The 17,076-nt window shown below is 43.8% G+C and overlaps 1 protein-coding gene across 10 annotated transcripts in view; it reads right to left on the bottom strand.

Moving 5' to 3' along the window:
• LOC137431040 (sickle tail protein homolog) overlaps positions 1-17,076 on the bottom strand; it is a 332,796-nt gene that overhangs the window by 13,859 nt on the left and 301,861 nt on the right. For all 10 annotated transcript variants that reach the window (XM_078781358.1, XM_068121909.2, XM_078781360.1 and 7 more), the window contains one exon: positions 15,634-15,720. In XM_078781358.1, coding sequence (XP_078637484.1) covers positions 15,634-15,720 — 87 coding nt within the window. The remainder of the gene's footprint in view (positions 1-15,633; positions 15,721-17,076) is intronic.

Here is a 17,076-nt window from a genome sequence, read left to right on the forward strand (position 1 = left end):
AAATGCAGGCCAGTGTGTGGATGTGCAGCAAACACATGCAAGGCAACAGGCGATCAGCGTTAGGCGAAGCAAAGCAGACTCTTTTCGCCTTGCTTTTCATCTAACGATACTGCAGGGCTGTGCAGACAGCTGGTGACTATTTTTAATTCCTGCAAATCTGCTCTTTTTGCACTCATTTGCAAAGCTCCATAGCGTTCGTCAATGCCAAGTAATGTTGCCGAGGAATCTGCTACCTTCACCTGAATACAACTGCAGCCGTGTTCCGTTGGCACGCCTCAACGGAACTCCGCGTTTTCTATTAATCCTTCAAAACTAAATTAGGCCTGCATTGTTCCCTGTGTTATTTTGTCATCCATTTCTAGTTAATGCACAGTTCAGCTGAGTACGAAAAATAAATAAACATTGGATTATTTTGATTTCTAAAATTTCATGTTGTGACCTCATGGGTTACCTTTAACACTGCCCATTTGTCACGATCATTAAAGTTTTGTTTTTCAACTGTTAGTTTTCATCTCAATGTAACCTCCTTTATTCTTTAAAAATGTAACTTATTCAAATGTAACTGGGGTGGCCAAATGGTTGCATTATTGACCTACGAGTTGCCAGTCCAGACTGAGCGTATGAGCTCTAAACACTGAGGTTATTCACGCTGGGACGTTTCACTTTACAAGGTTAGGAATGTCAAACGTGTGCAGTAGTATTTTCGTTAAATTCCATGCATGGTGTGGTCGTGTGGATGTAGGTATTTATTACCATTAGTATTTGGTCAATTATAAGTAAACTTAATTGCAAAGGACACTGTTTGGTCGATCCCATCTACATCGCTAAGTGCTAATGATATATATAATTATATATATAATTATACATATATATATATATATATATATATATATATATATATATATATATATATATATATATATATATATATATATATATATATATACAGTATATATATATATATATATATATACGTACATACATATATATATACTCGTATATACATATATATATATATATATATATATATATATATATATATGTGTATATATATACTATCTGAAAGCATCCGGCGTTACCCGGGTTATTTTTGAATGAATTTACTGGTGTTGGGCTAGCGGCTAGGGTGCCAGCTTAGGATCCTAGGATCCTGGGTTCGAATCCCGGTCGATCGCTGAATTAACGCCAGGGGGGTTGACTCAGCCTGTCATCCTTCCGAGGTCGGCTAATTGAGTACCAGCTCACTGGTAATTCCCTGTTTGTCGTAAAAAGGCGACAAAAAGGGTTGGCGGCAGGAAGGGCATCCGGCCGTAAAAACATTGCTTCAAAAAGGGGACCAAAAAAAAAAACAACAACAACCACGGTCCCCGAAAAAGGCCAACCCCCGCTTGCGGGGAAAAATGGCCTCTAAAGGTGTTTTTTTTTTTTTTTTTTTACTACTATAATTCAGCTTTTACTCGCAGCCGTAGAAGATTGACTACTATAATTCAGCTCAGCTTTTAATTGTGAAATGGGCCCAGCTCGGCCGATGCGGCCTCGAACGGCCTCGCCACCTACCTTCCCGGGGCCCGTCCCGACATTTTTGGTTCTTTTTGAATGAATTTACAACTATAATTCAGCTTTTACTCGTGGCCGTAGAAGAATGACTACTATAATTCAGCTCAGCTTTTAATTGTGATGGGCCCAGCTCGGCCGATGTGAGCCTCGAACGGCCTTGCCACCTAGCCTATAACCTTCCCGGGGCCTGTCCCGACATTTTTGGTTCTTTTTGAATGAATTTACTACTATAATTCAGCTTTTACTTGCGGCCGTAGAAGATTGACTACTATAATTCAGCTCAGCTTTTAATTGCGAAATGGGCCCAGCCCGGCCGAAGCGGCCTCAAACGGCCTCGCCACCTAGCCTAAAACCTTCCCGGGGCCCGTCCCGACATTTTTTGTATTAGAGGTTTCCTCCTATCTTTCACCGTTCAGGAGATTAGCGCGTGCAGACAAACAAACAAAAACTTTCTTTTATAATATGGATATACTGTATATATATATATATATAATTATATATATATATATATATATATATATATATATATATATATATATATATATATATATATATATATATATATATATATATATATATATATATATATATATATACACATACATATATATATATATATATATATATATATATATACATATATATATATATACATATATATATACATACATACATATATATATACACATACATACATATATATATACACATACATACATATATATATATATATATATATATATATATATATATATATATATATATATATATACATATATATATACACATACATATATATATATATATGTCAAGTAGTAGATTTGTTATTGCCTAAAGTTCAGTTATAGACGTTGGGTGCTAATGTGTTGTGATTTGTATGATGTCTAAAAGTGCTGTTTCATAAAGTGGATAAAGGGTTTTTGCTTCGTTTTGGTTTTGGATGAGGAGGGGCTTGGAGTGAGGTCATGCTGAACGGGTTGTATACGTGTGCTTTTTTCGAGGCTGGTCGTAAAACCACGCCCACATGCGCTTGTTTTAGCGTAATGCAAGTAGAATGACATGAACCTATCGTTAACTATATATATTTTGTTTTAATCTCAGCAAACGCATGACTCTGTATAAACATGCTTTGGATTACTCATGTACACAAACCCATAAAATATATGGGTTTGTTTGGCTAAGCATACACTCTTCTCTTTGTGAGTTACAGTTCTGTTTTCTCGGAGCCCAGAAAAACAATTGATAAGGACGGGCTGACTCCCCCGAATGATAACGGTGGGAGGAACCTCTCCCAGTGTTGTTTGTTCCCTCGGAGATTTCCTGATAAAACGTGTCCCTATATAAATGGACTGGGAATCAATGTGTTTTCAGGAAGGCTTGACGTGGCATGTTCTTGCTGTAGATTGCTGTAGACGTCGGTCTCCTCCGGATCCGTATAAGTTGGTTATTAATAAAGCTGCGCCATTCCAGGCTATTGTGGACTTCTTTTGCAAACGAAGAGCTGATTCTTCACAGATGGTACCAGGAGTGGGGTGTCAACAGACGCGGAGGACGGGAAACGGAGCCCGATGGACAGGAGGAAGGCTGACCTGAGGCCGGCGCCGGCACGTTGATATCAGAGGGCTATTATTCCAAATTCGTACCTTCCTCCCTCGCGCGGGTTCAGTCTCCTTGTCTTCCCCGCTGTCTGCACTCGAACAGAAATTGTAAGTAGAGGCTCATTTAGGCCTCAGAATGGCGTAGCTTTGTTAAAGCCAGGATAAACAAGTAAGGATAGTAAGAGTAACGTTACAATATTTGCGCTGGATAAACATTAAGGGTAAAAAGCTAAGGATAGATTTTGCGCAGGATATCAGTAAGGATTTAACAGGAAGCTTAAAGTTACAGTTAGCACCAGGAGGGGAAAATGAGGTCGGACAGCCATATAGGCTGAAACCAGGTGGCCAAGATTTTTCCAGGAAGGAACAGCCCAGAGACAAGATGGGGTATGCCATTGCATGCCAGGGAACAAAGGGCTGTGGCTAAACTTAGATAAAAGGCCATAGGTTAACTTAGAAGGCCAAAGGGACATGGCCAGGAAAAGGGAAATGCGCAGGTACCATAGGTTTGACAAGAAGGTAGTGACAACTACGAGGTCAAGCCAGGAAGTTCTAGACAAGAGGTCCAGATAAAGCAGGCCAGGACCTGGTGGACAAGAGAAAATAAATAAGCTCACAGGAAATGGGCCAGGTGAAACAATTAAGGAGGTATTTAAGCAAGCAAATCAGCGGCTAATGCCGCTCGTCCATAATCCGGACCAAGACCCCGCGAAAGGGGAGGTAGCCACCATGCCCCCAACCCCCCCCCAAGACCTGAGCTCAGTCCCGGGGCTCTAGGCAACACCCCAACACCCCGCCCTGCCTCCCCTTTCCACCTCAACCCACCCCCCGTCCAAACCCGTCCCAAAAAAAAATCCTTTTCCTTGAATGAGAGACGTAACATGAATGAGGAATGAATGTATATTGGGATGTTAATTGACGTGTGTGTCTGCCCAATGTGTTTGTCTGTGTGTCATGTGCAAAGCAGAGGGTTTCGGTGTGAAACTTTGTAAGCGATCTGCTCGACTTGGGGGAAATTCAGGCCGGGAATGTCCATTTTAGCGTCTATCCGAGAGAACAGGCGAGGTCCTGAACTGAGTCCGGATTTTCATCTGTTTGGGAGTTGTTTGGGAAGCGAATTGATATAAATCGGGTCAGGAAAGCACCCGGAGTGCCCTTGTCGATCTACTGTTGATATGAAGCGGTTTCTTGGAGATGGTTGCAGAATTCGAATCAATATGTGTGTTACTTGAATTGAAGAGTTCATTCAATGGCAGATATTGTGTATTGTATGTGTGGGATGTATCGCTGAGGCAGCTCACCTTTGGAATTGGTGTCATATAGTGCATTTTGGGTCAGAGAGGTCAAGCGTCGGAGATCCTGTTAGCTAGGGATGAGTTCTGACAGCTCAATGTTCTGACAGCTCACTACATGTCAGGTCGTAGATTTTGTTATGACAGCACTTTGTTATGACAGCCGACTGCATGTCCCAACGCGAGGTACGCGTTGAGATGGTTGTGCCAGGTCGATCGGCGATCTCTGAATTTAAATCGGATTTTTGTCATGTGTGTTGTGAAATTAAACGTCTATCCGAGAATCCTGGCTTTATTCGTTTTATTAAAATGTGGTACAAACCTGTGTTTCCGCCGTGCGGCTCCGTGGAAGTTTGGGTAGAGGGATATTGGGTGTTCAGACAGGAGCCAAGCGAGCCGCGAGTCACGGGTGTGCTGTATGAGGTTGCTCAGAGTGCCGGCGATAACTCGCCCACTCTCAGAGGAAGTGTGTGCCCAAATGCATTGTGGGTCATTTCGACTTTGCTGGATGTCGGACGTTCACATGTCAGTATCTTGTCAGAATCTTCTTCTTCATATCATGTCCTTCATCCTTCATCTTCTTGTCAGAATTAGACATGAGTCATGAGCCATGTCGGAATAGTGGCCGGCTGTGACATATATGCCAGGCAATGTCACAGGACGAATACGTTATTTAAGATGGATTTATAAGATGGATAGATGGATGGATTTATTTAGGATGGTTAAATTAAACGATTTCTAGACAGAGTAATTAATTTCCGGAGCCAAATTCCAACAGGAAGTCTTGTTCATACAGTAAGGTACAGTGCGGAGTGGCGGCTGGAAGATGCATCGAAGCATTTGGGATGATCGATGCGCCGGACAAAGGGTATGCTGGCGAACGATGCTGATAAGGTTAAGTTATTAAAACACATATGGGTCTGAGGGCAGATAATGTGGGACAAGCTGCCTCACGGGCGCTGCAGGGAGAGTATTTGGAAATTCAATAATTTGAGCAGAAATGTCACGTTTTCAACAGAACGCTGATCCGAGGAAAGAGGAATATCGAGGTTTCAACTGTCGGTATGTGGTGTGGCTTGTGCCAAGGTGTGGACGCGAGGAGGTGCGTTGATGAAGCGTTGTGCGAACGAGGAAGGATGTGCGATGGGCATTGTGAAGCACGCCTCGTACGGAAGGTCCTTGGACGGATTGTGACGGTTGTTGGATTCGTAGAAGCTAGCATTTTGCGATGTAGAGCCTCAATAAGGGTCATTTGTCCATTGTCGCCGGACTTGCATTACTTGTGGGATAATAAAGCGCTGGTTACCCCAATTCGAAGTTTGACCTTTTAAAGTTTAGTTGACCTTTGTTCGAGATATGCAAGGGAAAGGTCAGAGGTAATTCACTAACCTTGGAAGAACGACAGGCGGAGTCAGTCTACAGGGTGTTGCTTTAACGACAGGATATATAGGACTTAAATCTGGAGAATATCGGGACATTATATTGTGGGTAAAACCAAAATCATGTACATAATTAGTGGACAGAGAATACAGTACGCTTGGAATTTAATTTAACCGGGCCGAGCGGTGGGGATTTGAGATGGATTTGAGTCACGTTAAAAATGGAGGACATTTGTGAGGATGAAGAGATGCAAGTAACGTGGATTAAATTGCGGTATCACGAGTTGGGTGCCAGAGATATTGTGGTTATTATAACTCACTGAGTATAGGGGGCGCCGGGCGCACCGAGTACAGATCGGGTTGCATGATGGAGCACGCATGCATGGATTTTGGCATTGAGAGTTGAGAATAGAAATTGGCATTTCGATGCTGTGGATTATATTATGCCTGCCCGGAAAGGGGATGTCCTGTGCTGGGGCTGGCGACATGCCTCTGTTATTTGTCTGTCTGTCGGTCTGATTGTAAGTCTTTGGTACTGGGAGGGCTAATTGAGTGCTCAGGCGTCATTGTTCCATGGAGGCAGGAGCTGTGAGTCACAAATGTAAACGGGAACTTTGTGTAATCATCAAGTTTTTCCATCAAGGAAGGGGTGATGAAAAGTTATTTGTTTTAGTGTGAAGTAGGTTGGTTGCTTACTTGTCACAGTAAGATGAGAGTTGTGTTTTTAAGCTTGGTCTTTGAATGAATTGTTGCTTGGAATGTGTTGATTGGAAAAGTGATTTCTGATCGCTGATCCGATCTGGTTTTGAATGTTTGATTTAATTTTGAATTGATTGGAGGTAATAAGGAGTTGTGTTGATTTCCTGATTTGAGTTCATCTGGAGACGAAGACAGATGGGATTAATGTGTATATCAGGAACAATTTGGAAAAGAAATATGGATATATGACATTACTAAAATATAACCAAGCAATTGAGAGTTCTTGGGTTAATGGGATATAAATAAATGCATCTACAAGTTGATGGTTTATAAAAATTTAGTTCTGGATGATACTTAAACGATGAACAATGTTGGCAATATACAAAGAATGTGACTTGTTTTTTGGGGGGAAAACATGTGGTTTAAATTTGGTTGGCTAAGTTTTAAAGATGGAGATGTTTCGCAGAACTCTTATGATTATTTATATGAGTGGTGGACTATTCCATGGCGAAGCATTTTTCAGTTTTTATGATTAAGGTTTAAGGTCTTTATGATCTGTTTAGTGTATTTTTCAAAGGAGAGGGTTTTGGTCAATGATGATGCCAAGATTCCGGATGTGGATACTGGGAAACCATCGATGTTGGGGGGAATGAAGATTAATTCAGATTTAGCGTAGTTAAGTTCGAGGAAGCTGATCTGAAGCTAGAATTTTATTTCAGTTAGGCAGTTTGTCAGGATAGAGTGGGTGGTGGTGGAGCACGATTTGGTGGAGATGAAAAAGCTGGATGTCATCGGTGAAGCAGTGGAATTGGAGACCATGGTGCATTGGCTATGGTGCATGACGGATTAAGTGACCAAGGGGGGATAGGTACAGGACGAAGAGGAGGGGGCCAAGAACTGAACCTTGGGGGACACCTTAAGGGGGAGTGAATTGTGGTGATTAAGCTGTTGTAGATGCTGTCAATTTTGCTTTGGATGAATGGTCCAGGAAGGAAGGAGGGTGCAGGTGGCACCAGGTGTGAGTGCACAGGTGTGCACCAACAGGTGTGTGGAGCAAGGTGGTGGTATCCAGGGAGCTGAGGAGTTTGTTCACGTTGTAAAGTTTGTTTATTTAGTTCGTTTATTGTAGAGAAGAGTGCTTTTGGGATTCCGGAGCCAGAGTGGATAATTTGAGGGTAGTAGGTGGAGTAGAGGACATCTTTGCAGTGCTGTAGGTGGTCCTTGTAGGCTTGGGGGTGAACTAATTTGGGTTTAATAGGCGCAAGCTGGTCTAAACAGGGTGAGGAGGATGGTGTGATTGATGATGTCAAAGGAGGCGTTGAGGTGAGGAGGATGAAAATGTTGAGGTTGCCGGCATCAGAGGAGAGAAAAGGTCGCTGGTGATTTTGAGGAGAGCAGTTTCAGTACTGTGGCTGGAGCAGAATCCGGATTGGGATGTTTCATACAGGTTATTGGCAGAGTGGTGATGTTTGAGTTGAGTGGCCACAGCACGTTCCAAAACTTTTGACAGAAAGGGTAGGTTGGAGATGGGTCTGAAGTTATTTAGGGTGTCAGGGTTTAGTCCAGGGTTTTTCCAGAATGGGGGTGAAGTTTCACGAGTTTTTGGGGAAATCGGTATGTGAAGCTGGATTAAGTTGGAACTGCTTGATGAGCCATGGAGATGGATTGGGTTTTGTTGTTGGTTGTCTGGGAGTTCGGTTGTTGCATTGCCAAAGGTTTCTGTGTGGTGGACACACTCGTTGGCTGTTGTCTTGTGTGACGTGGATGGAGATGTATGTGGCTGTGTGTGGCTGCCTGGAGGGGAAGGCGGCTACAGTGGTTGATATTGGTTGTGGGTTGTCCGGGGTGCTTCGATTTGCATAAAGGGTGAAGATTGGGATATTACATTATTTTAAGTAAGTATTGGTATGAGTAATTAGTGGTATGAGTATTAGTTATGAGTAAGTGAAAATATTTTATTAAACTTACATGTTTCGCTGTGTTGTGGATCTGCGGACAAGCTAGTTTGATGGGTACCCTGGGGTCTTCAGCGTGTCTATGTGTTTGTCTGGCTGTTACACTAGACTCTGGGATGTGTTTTCATGAGACGAATTTCAGAATTGATGACAATTCAGTGAGTATGGTGGACAACGTGAAGTGGCTGGTGTGAAGGAAGGGGTTGGGAAAGATGGACCCCCTTCACGAATACCCAGTAGGGTAGCTTAATTTCAGACATAACAGTGAGAATCTATTGTGAGCGAATCACAGTGGGTGAGGAAAACATTGTGTGTGACCAGACACCAGAACTGACCAGAATTGAAATTGGAAGTAGACCAGGTTATTTCTATTATTTGTTTATTCGTGAAAATAAATAAATAATAGGGGGAGGTTAATGGAGGTTAATGGTGGTTTGTTTGTGTTAATGGAGGTTAATGGTGGTTTGTTTGTGTTAATGGAGGTTAATGGTGGTTGGTTTGTGGTAATTCTAGTTGAAACTCTCGCTGAAGTAATTTTCGTTTATTTTTATTTTTTGATTCGATTTGAGAGTTGAGATGATTGATTTTTTATTAATTTTATAATTTTATTTTTATTGATGTTGGAAACAGGTAATGGGATGCTGAGAGAAGGATGGAATTTAATTTGAATTGGACTGGATTAAATGGGATTGAATTTAAAAATTGAATATTGAATAAAATTGGATCCACTTGGAAAAAAGTGGATTAGGAAATTGGAGACCTGTAGACCAGGCGCTCCCAGGAGACTTGTGGATCAGGTGTTCCACCAGAGGAAAAAGACCAGGTGTTCGTGGAGCACTTCACCTGCAAGAACGCCTTGGAACCAAGGTGGAAGGGACCAGTCCAGGTGTTGCTGACTACACCAACGGCAGTCTTTTGCAAGGGCAAGACTTCGTGGATCCACGCCACGCACTGTAAGTTGGCCATACAAGCACCAGACACCACACCCCCAGAACACAGTAAGGATGGGCCTAATCATAGGTACAATACTATTGATAGCGACAGCAGCTAGGGGAAATTCCGATTCCAATAGATGCGAAAACGAAACCCGACACCTCACCGTAACATGGGGACAAAGAGTATCACCACCATGTTTCGAACAGAAAGCCCTGCACACAAATTGGGTGAACATAAATTGGCTAGCACTGTCGGCAGGGCCTGGACGCGTTGGCATGATACTACAAAAGCAACGAGAGTTCCGGGAAGACGGGCGAGCTAGCATTGAGACCTTGGCCCAACCAGGATACAAATGGGGAACCCCTGATTTTAAGCTACAAACACGCACGCGCCTAGGGAAAGACATGACCATGCAGGTCCGGTGCAGCGTCTGGACCCCTGGCGCGGCCGGTGGCGAAAGGAACTACATACCATGCATCGAATACATACTCACGCCACAACCCCAGAATAAGGCCCCAAAGAAGGGTGAAAACACATATTGGAAAGTGGCCAGGGAGGTGGCAACAATTCAAAATAGGACACACCGCTGGTCGTGCATGCGCTTTCCCCAAGCAGGCACCACAGGAATACACATGATAGTGCTACCCTCGTCCCTCAATGACCTCTGCTCACAACCTATCGATTCCCCATGTTTAGTCACCACGCTGGAAAGAGAAGGGGTTGACAACGGCAAGAGTTGCAATCGACAATTTAATTATCGCCCGTCAATGATTGCCCATGTGGCCGAGAGGCCTGCCCCCGTCTGGGTCAAACCACAGAAAGGGAGGGTCTGCCTCCAGGGTTCCGGCCACTTGCGTATGGGAGAATCAGAATGCGCCTACACTCTCCCCGGGAAGCTGGGACAAGGGAGCTCGGGGATTACATTACGAATAGTACTGCAAGATAAACACAACCACAACATAACGGCTATAACATTCTCTAGGGGGGTTAGTAGGATTAATGGGGTGGTAAAGGGACTCCAGGGCTTATCCACCCACCTGGTCCCACCCCATGGGACAATGTTTATATGCGGCGACAAGGCTTACCCCTATTTACCAAATAATTGGGGGGGCACATGTTATCTGGGTTCAGTCCTTCCTGACGTTGAGATACTGGATGAGCTAGACCCAAAGTCCTTGGACAGGCGTTATAAGAGGTCAGTCATGAACGAAGATGGAACCACTAAACTACACGGGAGCCTAGGGGAAAAGGTGTTTGGTTTCTTCTTCCCAGGAGCGGGCACAGTCATGGATAGTTTCCGGATAGATAAATTGGCTTTGGCCCTAGAAAAGGTGGCAAACGACACCGCTACGGCTCATGACATACTATTGGATCGATCGGATCGCGCGCGAAAATTCTTATACATTTAGCTGGCTCACTGACTGGTTCCAGGGATGGACGGGCACCATAGTGAAGTGGTTATTGACCGCACTGGCTGTGATAATCGGGGTAGTAATTTGGGGGGCACTAATGAAATCTCTAGTCCTCCTCTGTATGAGAAAGTACTTTACAGGATGGAAAGTGAAGAAGCCGCCGACAACGACTATGGCTCTGACCACAGAGGCCGTCGACCTGAACGGGTCCTTCAACAAGGCAGTTGCGACCGGCGCTCCAGAAAATTGCATTGAATTTTGTGGCAACTGTGATACTTGTGTGGATCCCATGTGGGAACTGGCTGCTGCCTGTAACGGTGTATGTGATGACTGTGATACTTGTGCTATAAACCCCTTGCGTGTACTGGCTAACGCTGCTTATGTATTACAAGCTGACAGCTGCACGCCCCCTTCCGACCCAACTATGGATCTGATTGCGACACTGGGTCTGGCGGTTGAGGGACCCGACGCGGATGTCCTAGACCCGCAAGCCGACCAGGCGCCCATGGGAGACTTTGACATAAAGGAAGTCCCTCTCTTTTCTTCAAATGTTTCGGATCTCTTTGATTCAAATGTTTCGGATCTCTTTGATCCAAATGTTTCGGATCTCTTTGATCCACATGTTGCGGATCTCTTTGCTTCAAGTGATTCGGATTCGGATTTTTACGCTCTGTACCCTGACCAGGAAATTGAGACACAAGATACTGACGACATTTTGTATTCCCCAGAACAGCAACACGTGAGGGACCTCATGGGCATGACCGTTGATTAACTTCGAAGATCTGCAAGGACTGCGTCTGCAAAGGGTGGGGGGAGCCAGTTCCGCAGGGGAAGTGATGCACCCTCTGGCGGAGCAGAACCTCATCTGGACCAGACGTCTTCGTTGTGGATCCGAAACGTTAATGAACTTTCATGTTTTGAGCCCTCAGGCTCCGAGCACGCACCACACGACACGTTCGCCAAATGCACGGGCGAGGCGCTTTGGGCGCACGATATGCCCTTGGGAGATACCCGCATTACACAATTATTTTTTCAATACCCGCATTACACAATTATTTTTCAATAAAGCCCGATGTGGCACGTTGTCTCTTAAGATACTTTGTCTCGACGAGACAAGAGGAAGGAATGTCAAGTAGTAGATTTGTTATTGCCTAAAGTTCAGTTATAGACGTTGGGTGCTAATGTGTTGTGATTTGTATGATGTCTAAAAGTGCTGTTTCATAAAGTGGATAAAGGGTTTTTGCTTCGTTTTGGTTTTGGATGAGGAGGGGCTTGGAGTGAGGTCATGCTGAACGGGTTGTATACGTGTGCTTTTTTCGAGGCTGGTCGTAAAACCACGCCCACATGCGCTTGTTTTAGCGTAATGCAAGTAGAATGACATGAACCTATCGTTAACTATATATATTTTGTTTTAATCTCAGCAAACGCATGACTCTGTATAAACATGCTTTGGATTACTCATGTACACAAACCCATAAAATATATGGGTTTGTTTGGCTAAGCATACACTCTTCTCTTTGTGAGTTACAGTTCTGTTTTCTCGGAGCCCAGAAAAACAATTGATAAGGACGGGCTGACTCCCCCGAATGATAACGGTGGGAGGAACCTCTCCCAGTGTTGTTTGTTCCCTCGGAGATTTCCTGATAAAACGTGTCCCTATATAAATGGACTGGGAATCAATGTGTTTTCAGGAAGGCTTGACGTGGCATGTTCTTGCTGTAGATTGCTGTAGACGTCGGTCTCCTCCGGATCCGTATAAGTTGGTTATTAATAAAGCTGCGCCATTCCAGGCTATTGTGGACTTCTTTTGCAAACGAAGAGCTGATTCTTCACATATATATATACATATATATATATATACATACATACATATACACACACGCACAGATTCCTTTTTTCATAAAATAACATAATTTGATAAGAAATAACTCCGCAATAAATTTCGATTCATCTTGGGATGGGTTAGGTTTGAATCATTGTAATTGGTTAAGTCTGCGTATCCTAAGGAGAACATCATATACATCATGGCCATTGGGCAATTTGTCTTCAGATGTTTCATTAACCATATAGAGCTGTCAGGATGGCATAAAGGTACGCACTGACCTAGTCACATCACGTTGTACTCTAAGATGTCTATCCTAGGTTCGAATCCCGACCCAGCTACAAACTGTCATCCCGGTGTTTCACAGGCACGGTGGTTCATCAGTATGTGTGCCGTCCCTCAGATGGATGTTAAACGAGCGTTCCATCTGCCAGCATTCGTTGGTGGACGTTAAATATCCCACAGTCACCTTCGCAAGGAGTAGGCGAGCTATTGCAGGCACCATCAACAAACTAGATGGTATTCATAGAATACTTATCCCACACAGTGAATTTGGTGCGAGCCAACTCTTTGTTTTTGAAGGATTTTTTCTCTTTGATCCAATATGGCTGGCAGACCACGTGAGCGATGACATCATAAATTTACATTCTCTAATATAATTGTTGCGTAGGCCATGCTCACTCAAACTGATCAGACTAAGCGTTGTACTTGTCCAATTATGACGTCATAATTAAGGAACTAATGACGTCATCATTAACAACACCTATTTCCCATGCGAAGTTCTTTACATTGGGTCACGTTTCAATTTTTTCCATGGAGCAGTTTTGGTGATATAGAGGGGCAATGTTTTTCGTTTTTTCCAAGATGGCACCTGTACCATGTAACGTATGACGTCATAATTATCATTAAAAAAAATTCCGCAGGAGGAGTCGCTTCTATGATAAAAATTTTTGTGTCCATCGGACCAACGGTTGCAGAGAATTTCTTTTTCACACTGATCGGATCAAGGGTTGTACTTGTCGAATTATGACGTCATTATGAAAACAACAATGACATCATCATTAACATATCTTGTTCGCCATGCAGAGTACTTGACAAAGCAAAAGATTCCAAGTGAAATGCCTCAAATAAAACAGTTAACAATTACTTTCGAGGAAGGAAAAGGAATTCTTGATTTGCAAGTGCCTCAGTGTTCACAGTAAGGAATGCAGGTGCCAGGTTGGTGTGAAAATGACTTGTAACTGCAGCACCTTGTTGGAAAAATGTGGAAGACGTACTTAGGATAAGTCAAAGGCACCACCAACTGTAGCAATCGCCTCGTAACGCGAGGCTCGGGCTCAATGTTTCCACTACAGGGGGGTCTTCTTTCAGGAATATACAGGTAACGTGCATCAGTTCTTCAGTACCCTCGAGAGGAGGGGAAATGGTGACGGGTAGAGGATGGAGGAGGTGGCATCACGTCCTTGCAATAGATGATTGCACCCACACCGTTTTTGATCGTTGTCTGTTGGTCCGGTTACGTTTACCTTAGGCAGCGACCCCACGGTAAATGAGGTGGGTGCGTCGTGGCTGTGGGCATGACATCTGATAGTGTTACCTGCAGGATTACGGATCCACTCGTTCATTTATTCCCTTCTACGCCAGTGCATGGGTGGGGTGGTAGCGCCCCCTTGTGTTTTGTCTTTCCCGAATTTTTGATGGGTGGGGTGGTAGTGCCCCCTTGTGTTTTGTCTTTCCCAAATTTTTGGCAACTTCCTCGGTCTCTTCAATCGCACTCTTCCCTCCGTGGCTTGAAGACACCTGTTCACCACCATTTCAGATCATCCCCCATCCACAAGCATTATCTTTTCTACCCCACTAGCACTCCCCATTCCAAGTTTCCATTTTCTCCTTCCTGAGAGTTGGCAGCTGTGTCTATCTTGTCCACCCTCTATGTCCTCCCCTTGCCCTCATTCTCCCCCCTTATTTCTTCAAGTCTCCCTCTATTTTGTCCCCTGAACCATTCTGCTGGTGTATGTGTCCCTCTCTCTTTCTACTGTTCCTTTTGTCCCGTTACATCCTGATCCGTTCTATATCCTCGCTCATCCACGAGCCTCGACATTGTGTACGAAAGAAAACAAAATGCTGCCAATGAGAGGATGATATTGTCGACGATGCTCCGTTGTGTGTTATTTTCTGTTGGCAAAGCACATGATGCCAATTTGTTGTGCCAAACCCTCCAATCGGAGTGCTCTACGCTTGGAAGACTGTCCAGCTGTTTTATTGTCTCCTAGCAAAGAGGGAATACTTTTTCTGTTTTGCCAAGTACTATTTACCGACCGGGATCAATGCAGATCACCCAATAGATGACTTTGGATTTGTCCGAAAGACCGGGATCAACAGATCTAAAAATATATGGTAATTAGGTCTTTGGTTTCGATTCCAATTACCGATAATTATTTACTTAAAAAAAAAAAACCTGCACGTCTAACGCTCATGGAGTGTGTGTATCTATTACGTGTAGGACAAGGACATTACGATACATGATTACACGTTCCAATTCAATTTTCAAGAACGTTTTGAGCCAACAGACAAAATTAACACAGTTTTTGTGATTTTAACCTTTGACCTCAGCATAAACAGCTGTTTGCTCAGATGGGAAGGCCAAGCAGGCCAAACCAAAGACAATGTTTCACTATGAAGGTAAAACAATCTAGATTGACCACTTTCATCCACTGGCATGTTGCCACAAATTAGATTCCAATTAGTACATTTACAGCATTTGCCTTATTGGCAATCTCTCAAGTTCATGTGATCTCATTCCTATTGCCTCAACATACAATGAGCTATAATGAGTGGAAATGCAAAAATAACACATTTTGTCTGTTCATAAAGTCTAAACATCCATTACAGCACTGTGATCATGATCTGACTTGAGCAACAACAACAGCCTACACGATATAATTATGAAAGTCCAATCCGCCTGGGTTTCAGTTTGGCTTACCTCTGGAGCTGAGATGGCCATTGCTGGTAATTCTTCATTTTCTTGCACTTCCGTGGCGGCTAGAGTATCCTCACCATGCTCAAATTCCTGGTGTCAGAAAAATCCCGAAACATTTATCAAGTCACCTCTTTTGAAGGCTTTCGATCATGTGGAAAGGTGGTTCAATATTGACGTGTACTTATTATGGTAGAGCAAGTAAAAAAACAAAACAAGTACAGAGCTACAGTTACATTCAAAGTACACTGCCCCTTACCATATACAGACTTGGCATTTAATATGGAATATTTTTTTTTTCTTGACTTGGGTTTACTTTCTGAACTCAGTATATCAATCTGGTGAGTTTCTTATATGCATCGGTGATTTCTTTGTTAAAAGAACCATGTCACTGATTGTCTGTCACAGCAAGAAGTCAATAACAGAATTATATCAGAGGTGGCGTGACAAAATGTACAGACAGGTACATTTGACGATTGGCTTCACAATCGGGTATATAAGGGTTGTTGCGTTCTGTATTAGAGGAAAACAACTGCTGCACGTCTACAAAAGTTATTGCCGCTTCCTCTGGAGATGGTCCGTCAACTCGACAATGCTGTTTGTCATGGAGTGGTGGCTTTACGAAATTCCGGCATGAAACAGCATGCTATTGTTCAGCAGTATGGCATCACTCAAGGTCAGGTGTCAAAGATCTTGAAACGAAATGTTCAGAGGGGTGTCCCTACTCCAATACTGAGGCCAGGACGTCCCCGCAGAACCACAAGGAGGGATGATCGCCTGCTGCACGGTTAGTCCGCAATGGCCGTACCAAGTCAGCTAATCGGCTTAGGGCTGAGTGGCATCAACTGACAAATGTGCCTGTATCCAGAAGGCTAGTCAACCAACGACTGGTTCAAGCAGGCTATCGTGCCAAGCGTCCCCTGAGAAAGCCATGCCTGACCAGACAACACTGCCAGCGCCGATTGCAGTGGGCCAGAGAGCACCGTCAATGGCAGCCAGGACACTGGAATCACGTGATCTTCAGTGACGAGTCTAGATTTCTGGTCTATCATCAAGATGGCCGCGTCTGATTGCGCAGACAAGTGCATGAAGCCTACAATGAAGATTGTATAGTGCCAAGAGTCCAAGCTGGAGGTGGTGGGGTGACCGTTTGGGCTGTTTTTCACGCAGGTGGCAAAACTGACCTGGTTGTTCTGAATAGAAACCTGAACCAGTTCAAGTACAGGGCCATTCTGGAAGAAACATTGCTTCCATTTGCTCGTGCAGCCTTTCGAGGAAACTTTGTCTTCCAAGATGACAATGCACGGCCTCATCGTGCTCGCATGATCCAACACTTTCTTGCTGACCGTGGTGTAGAGCATATGGAGTGGCCTGCCATGTCCCCGGATATGAATCCGATCGAGAACTTGTGGGCAGAATTAACGCATCAAATCGACAACTTGGACCAGC

Source organism: Myxine glutinosa, chromosome 7 (genome assembly GCF_964187855.1).
Source record: "Myxine glutinosa chromosome 7, kmMyxGlut1.1, whole genome shotgun sequence".
Classification (NCBI taxonomy): Eukaryota; Metazoa; Chordata; class Myxini; order Myxiniformes; family Myxinidae; genus Myxine; species Myxine glutinosa.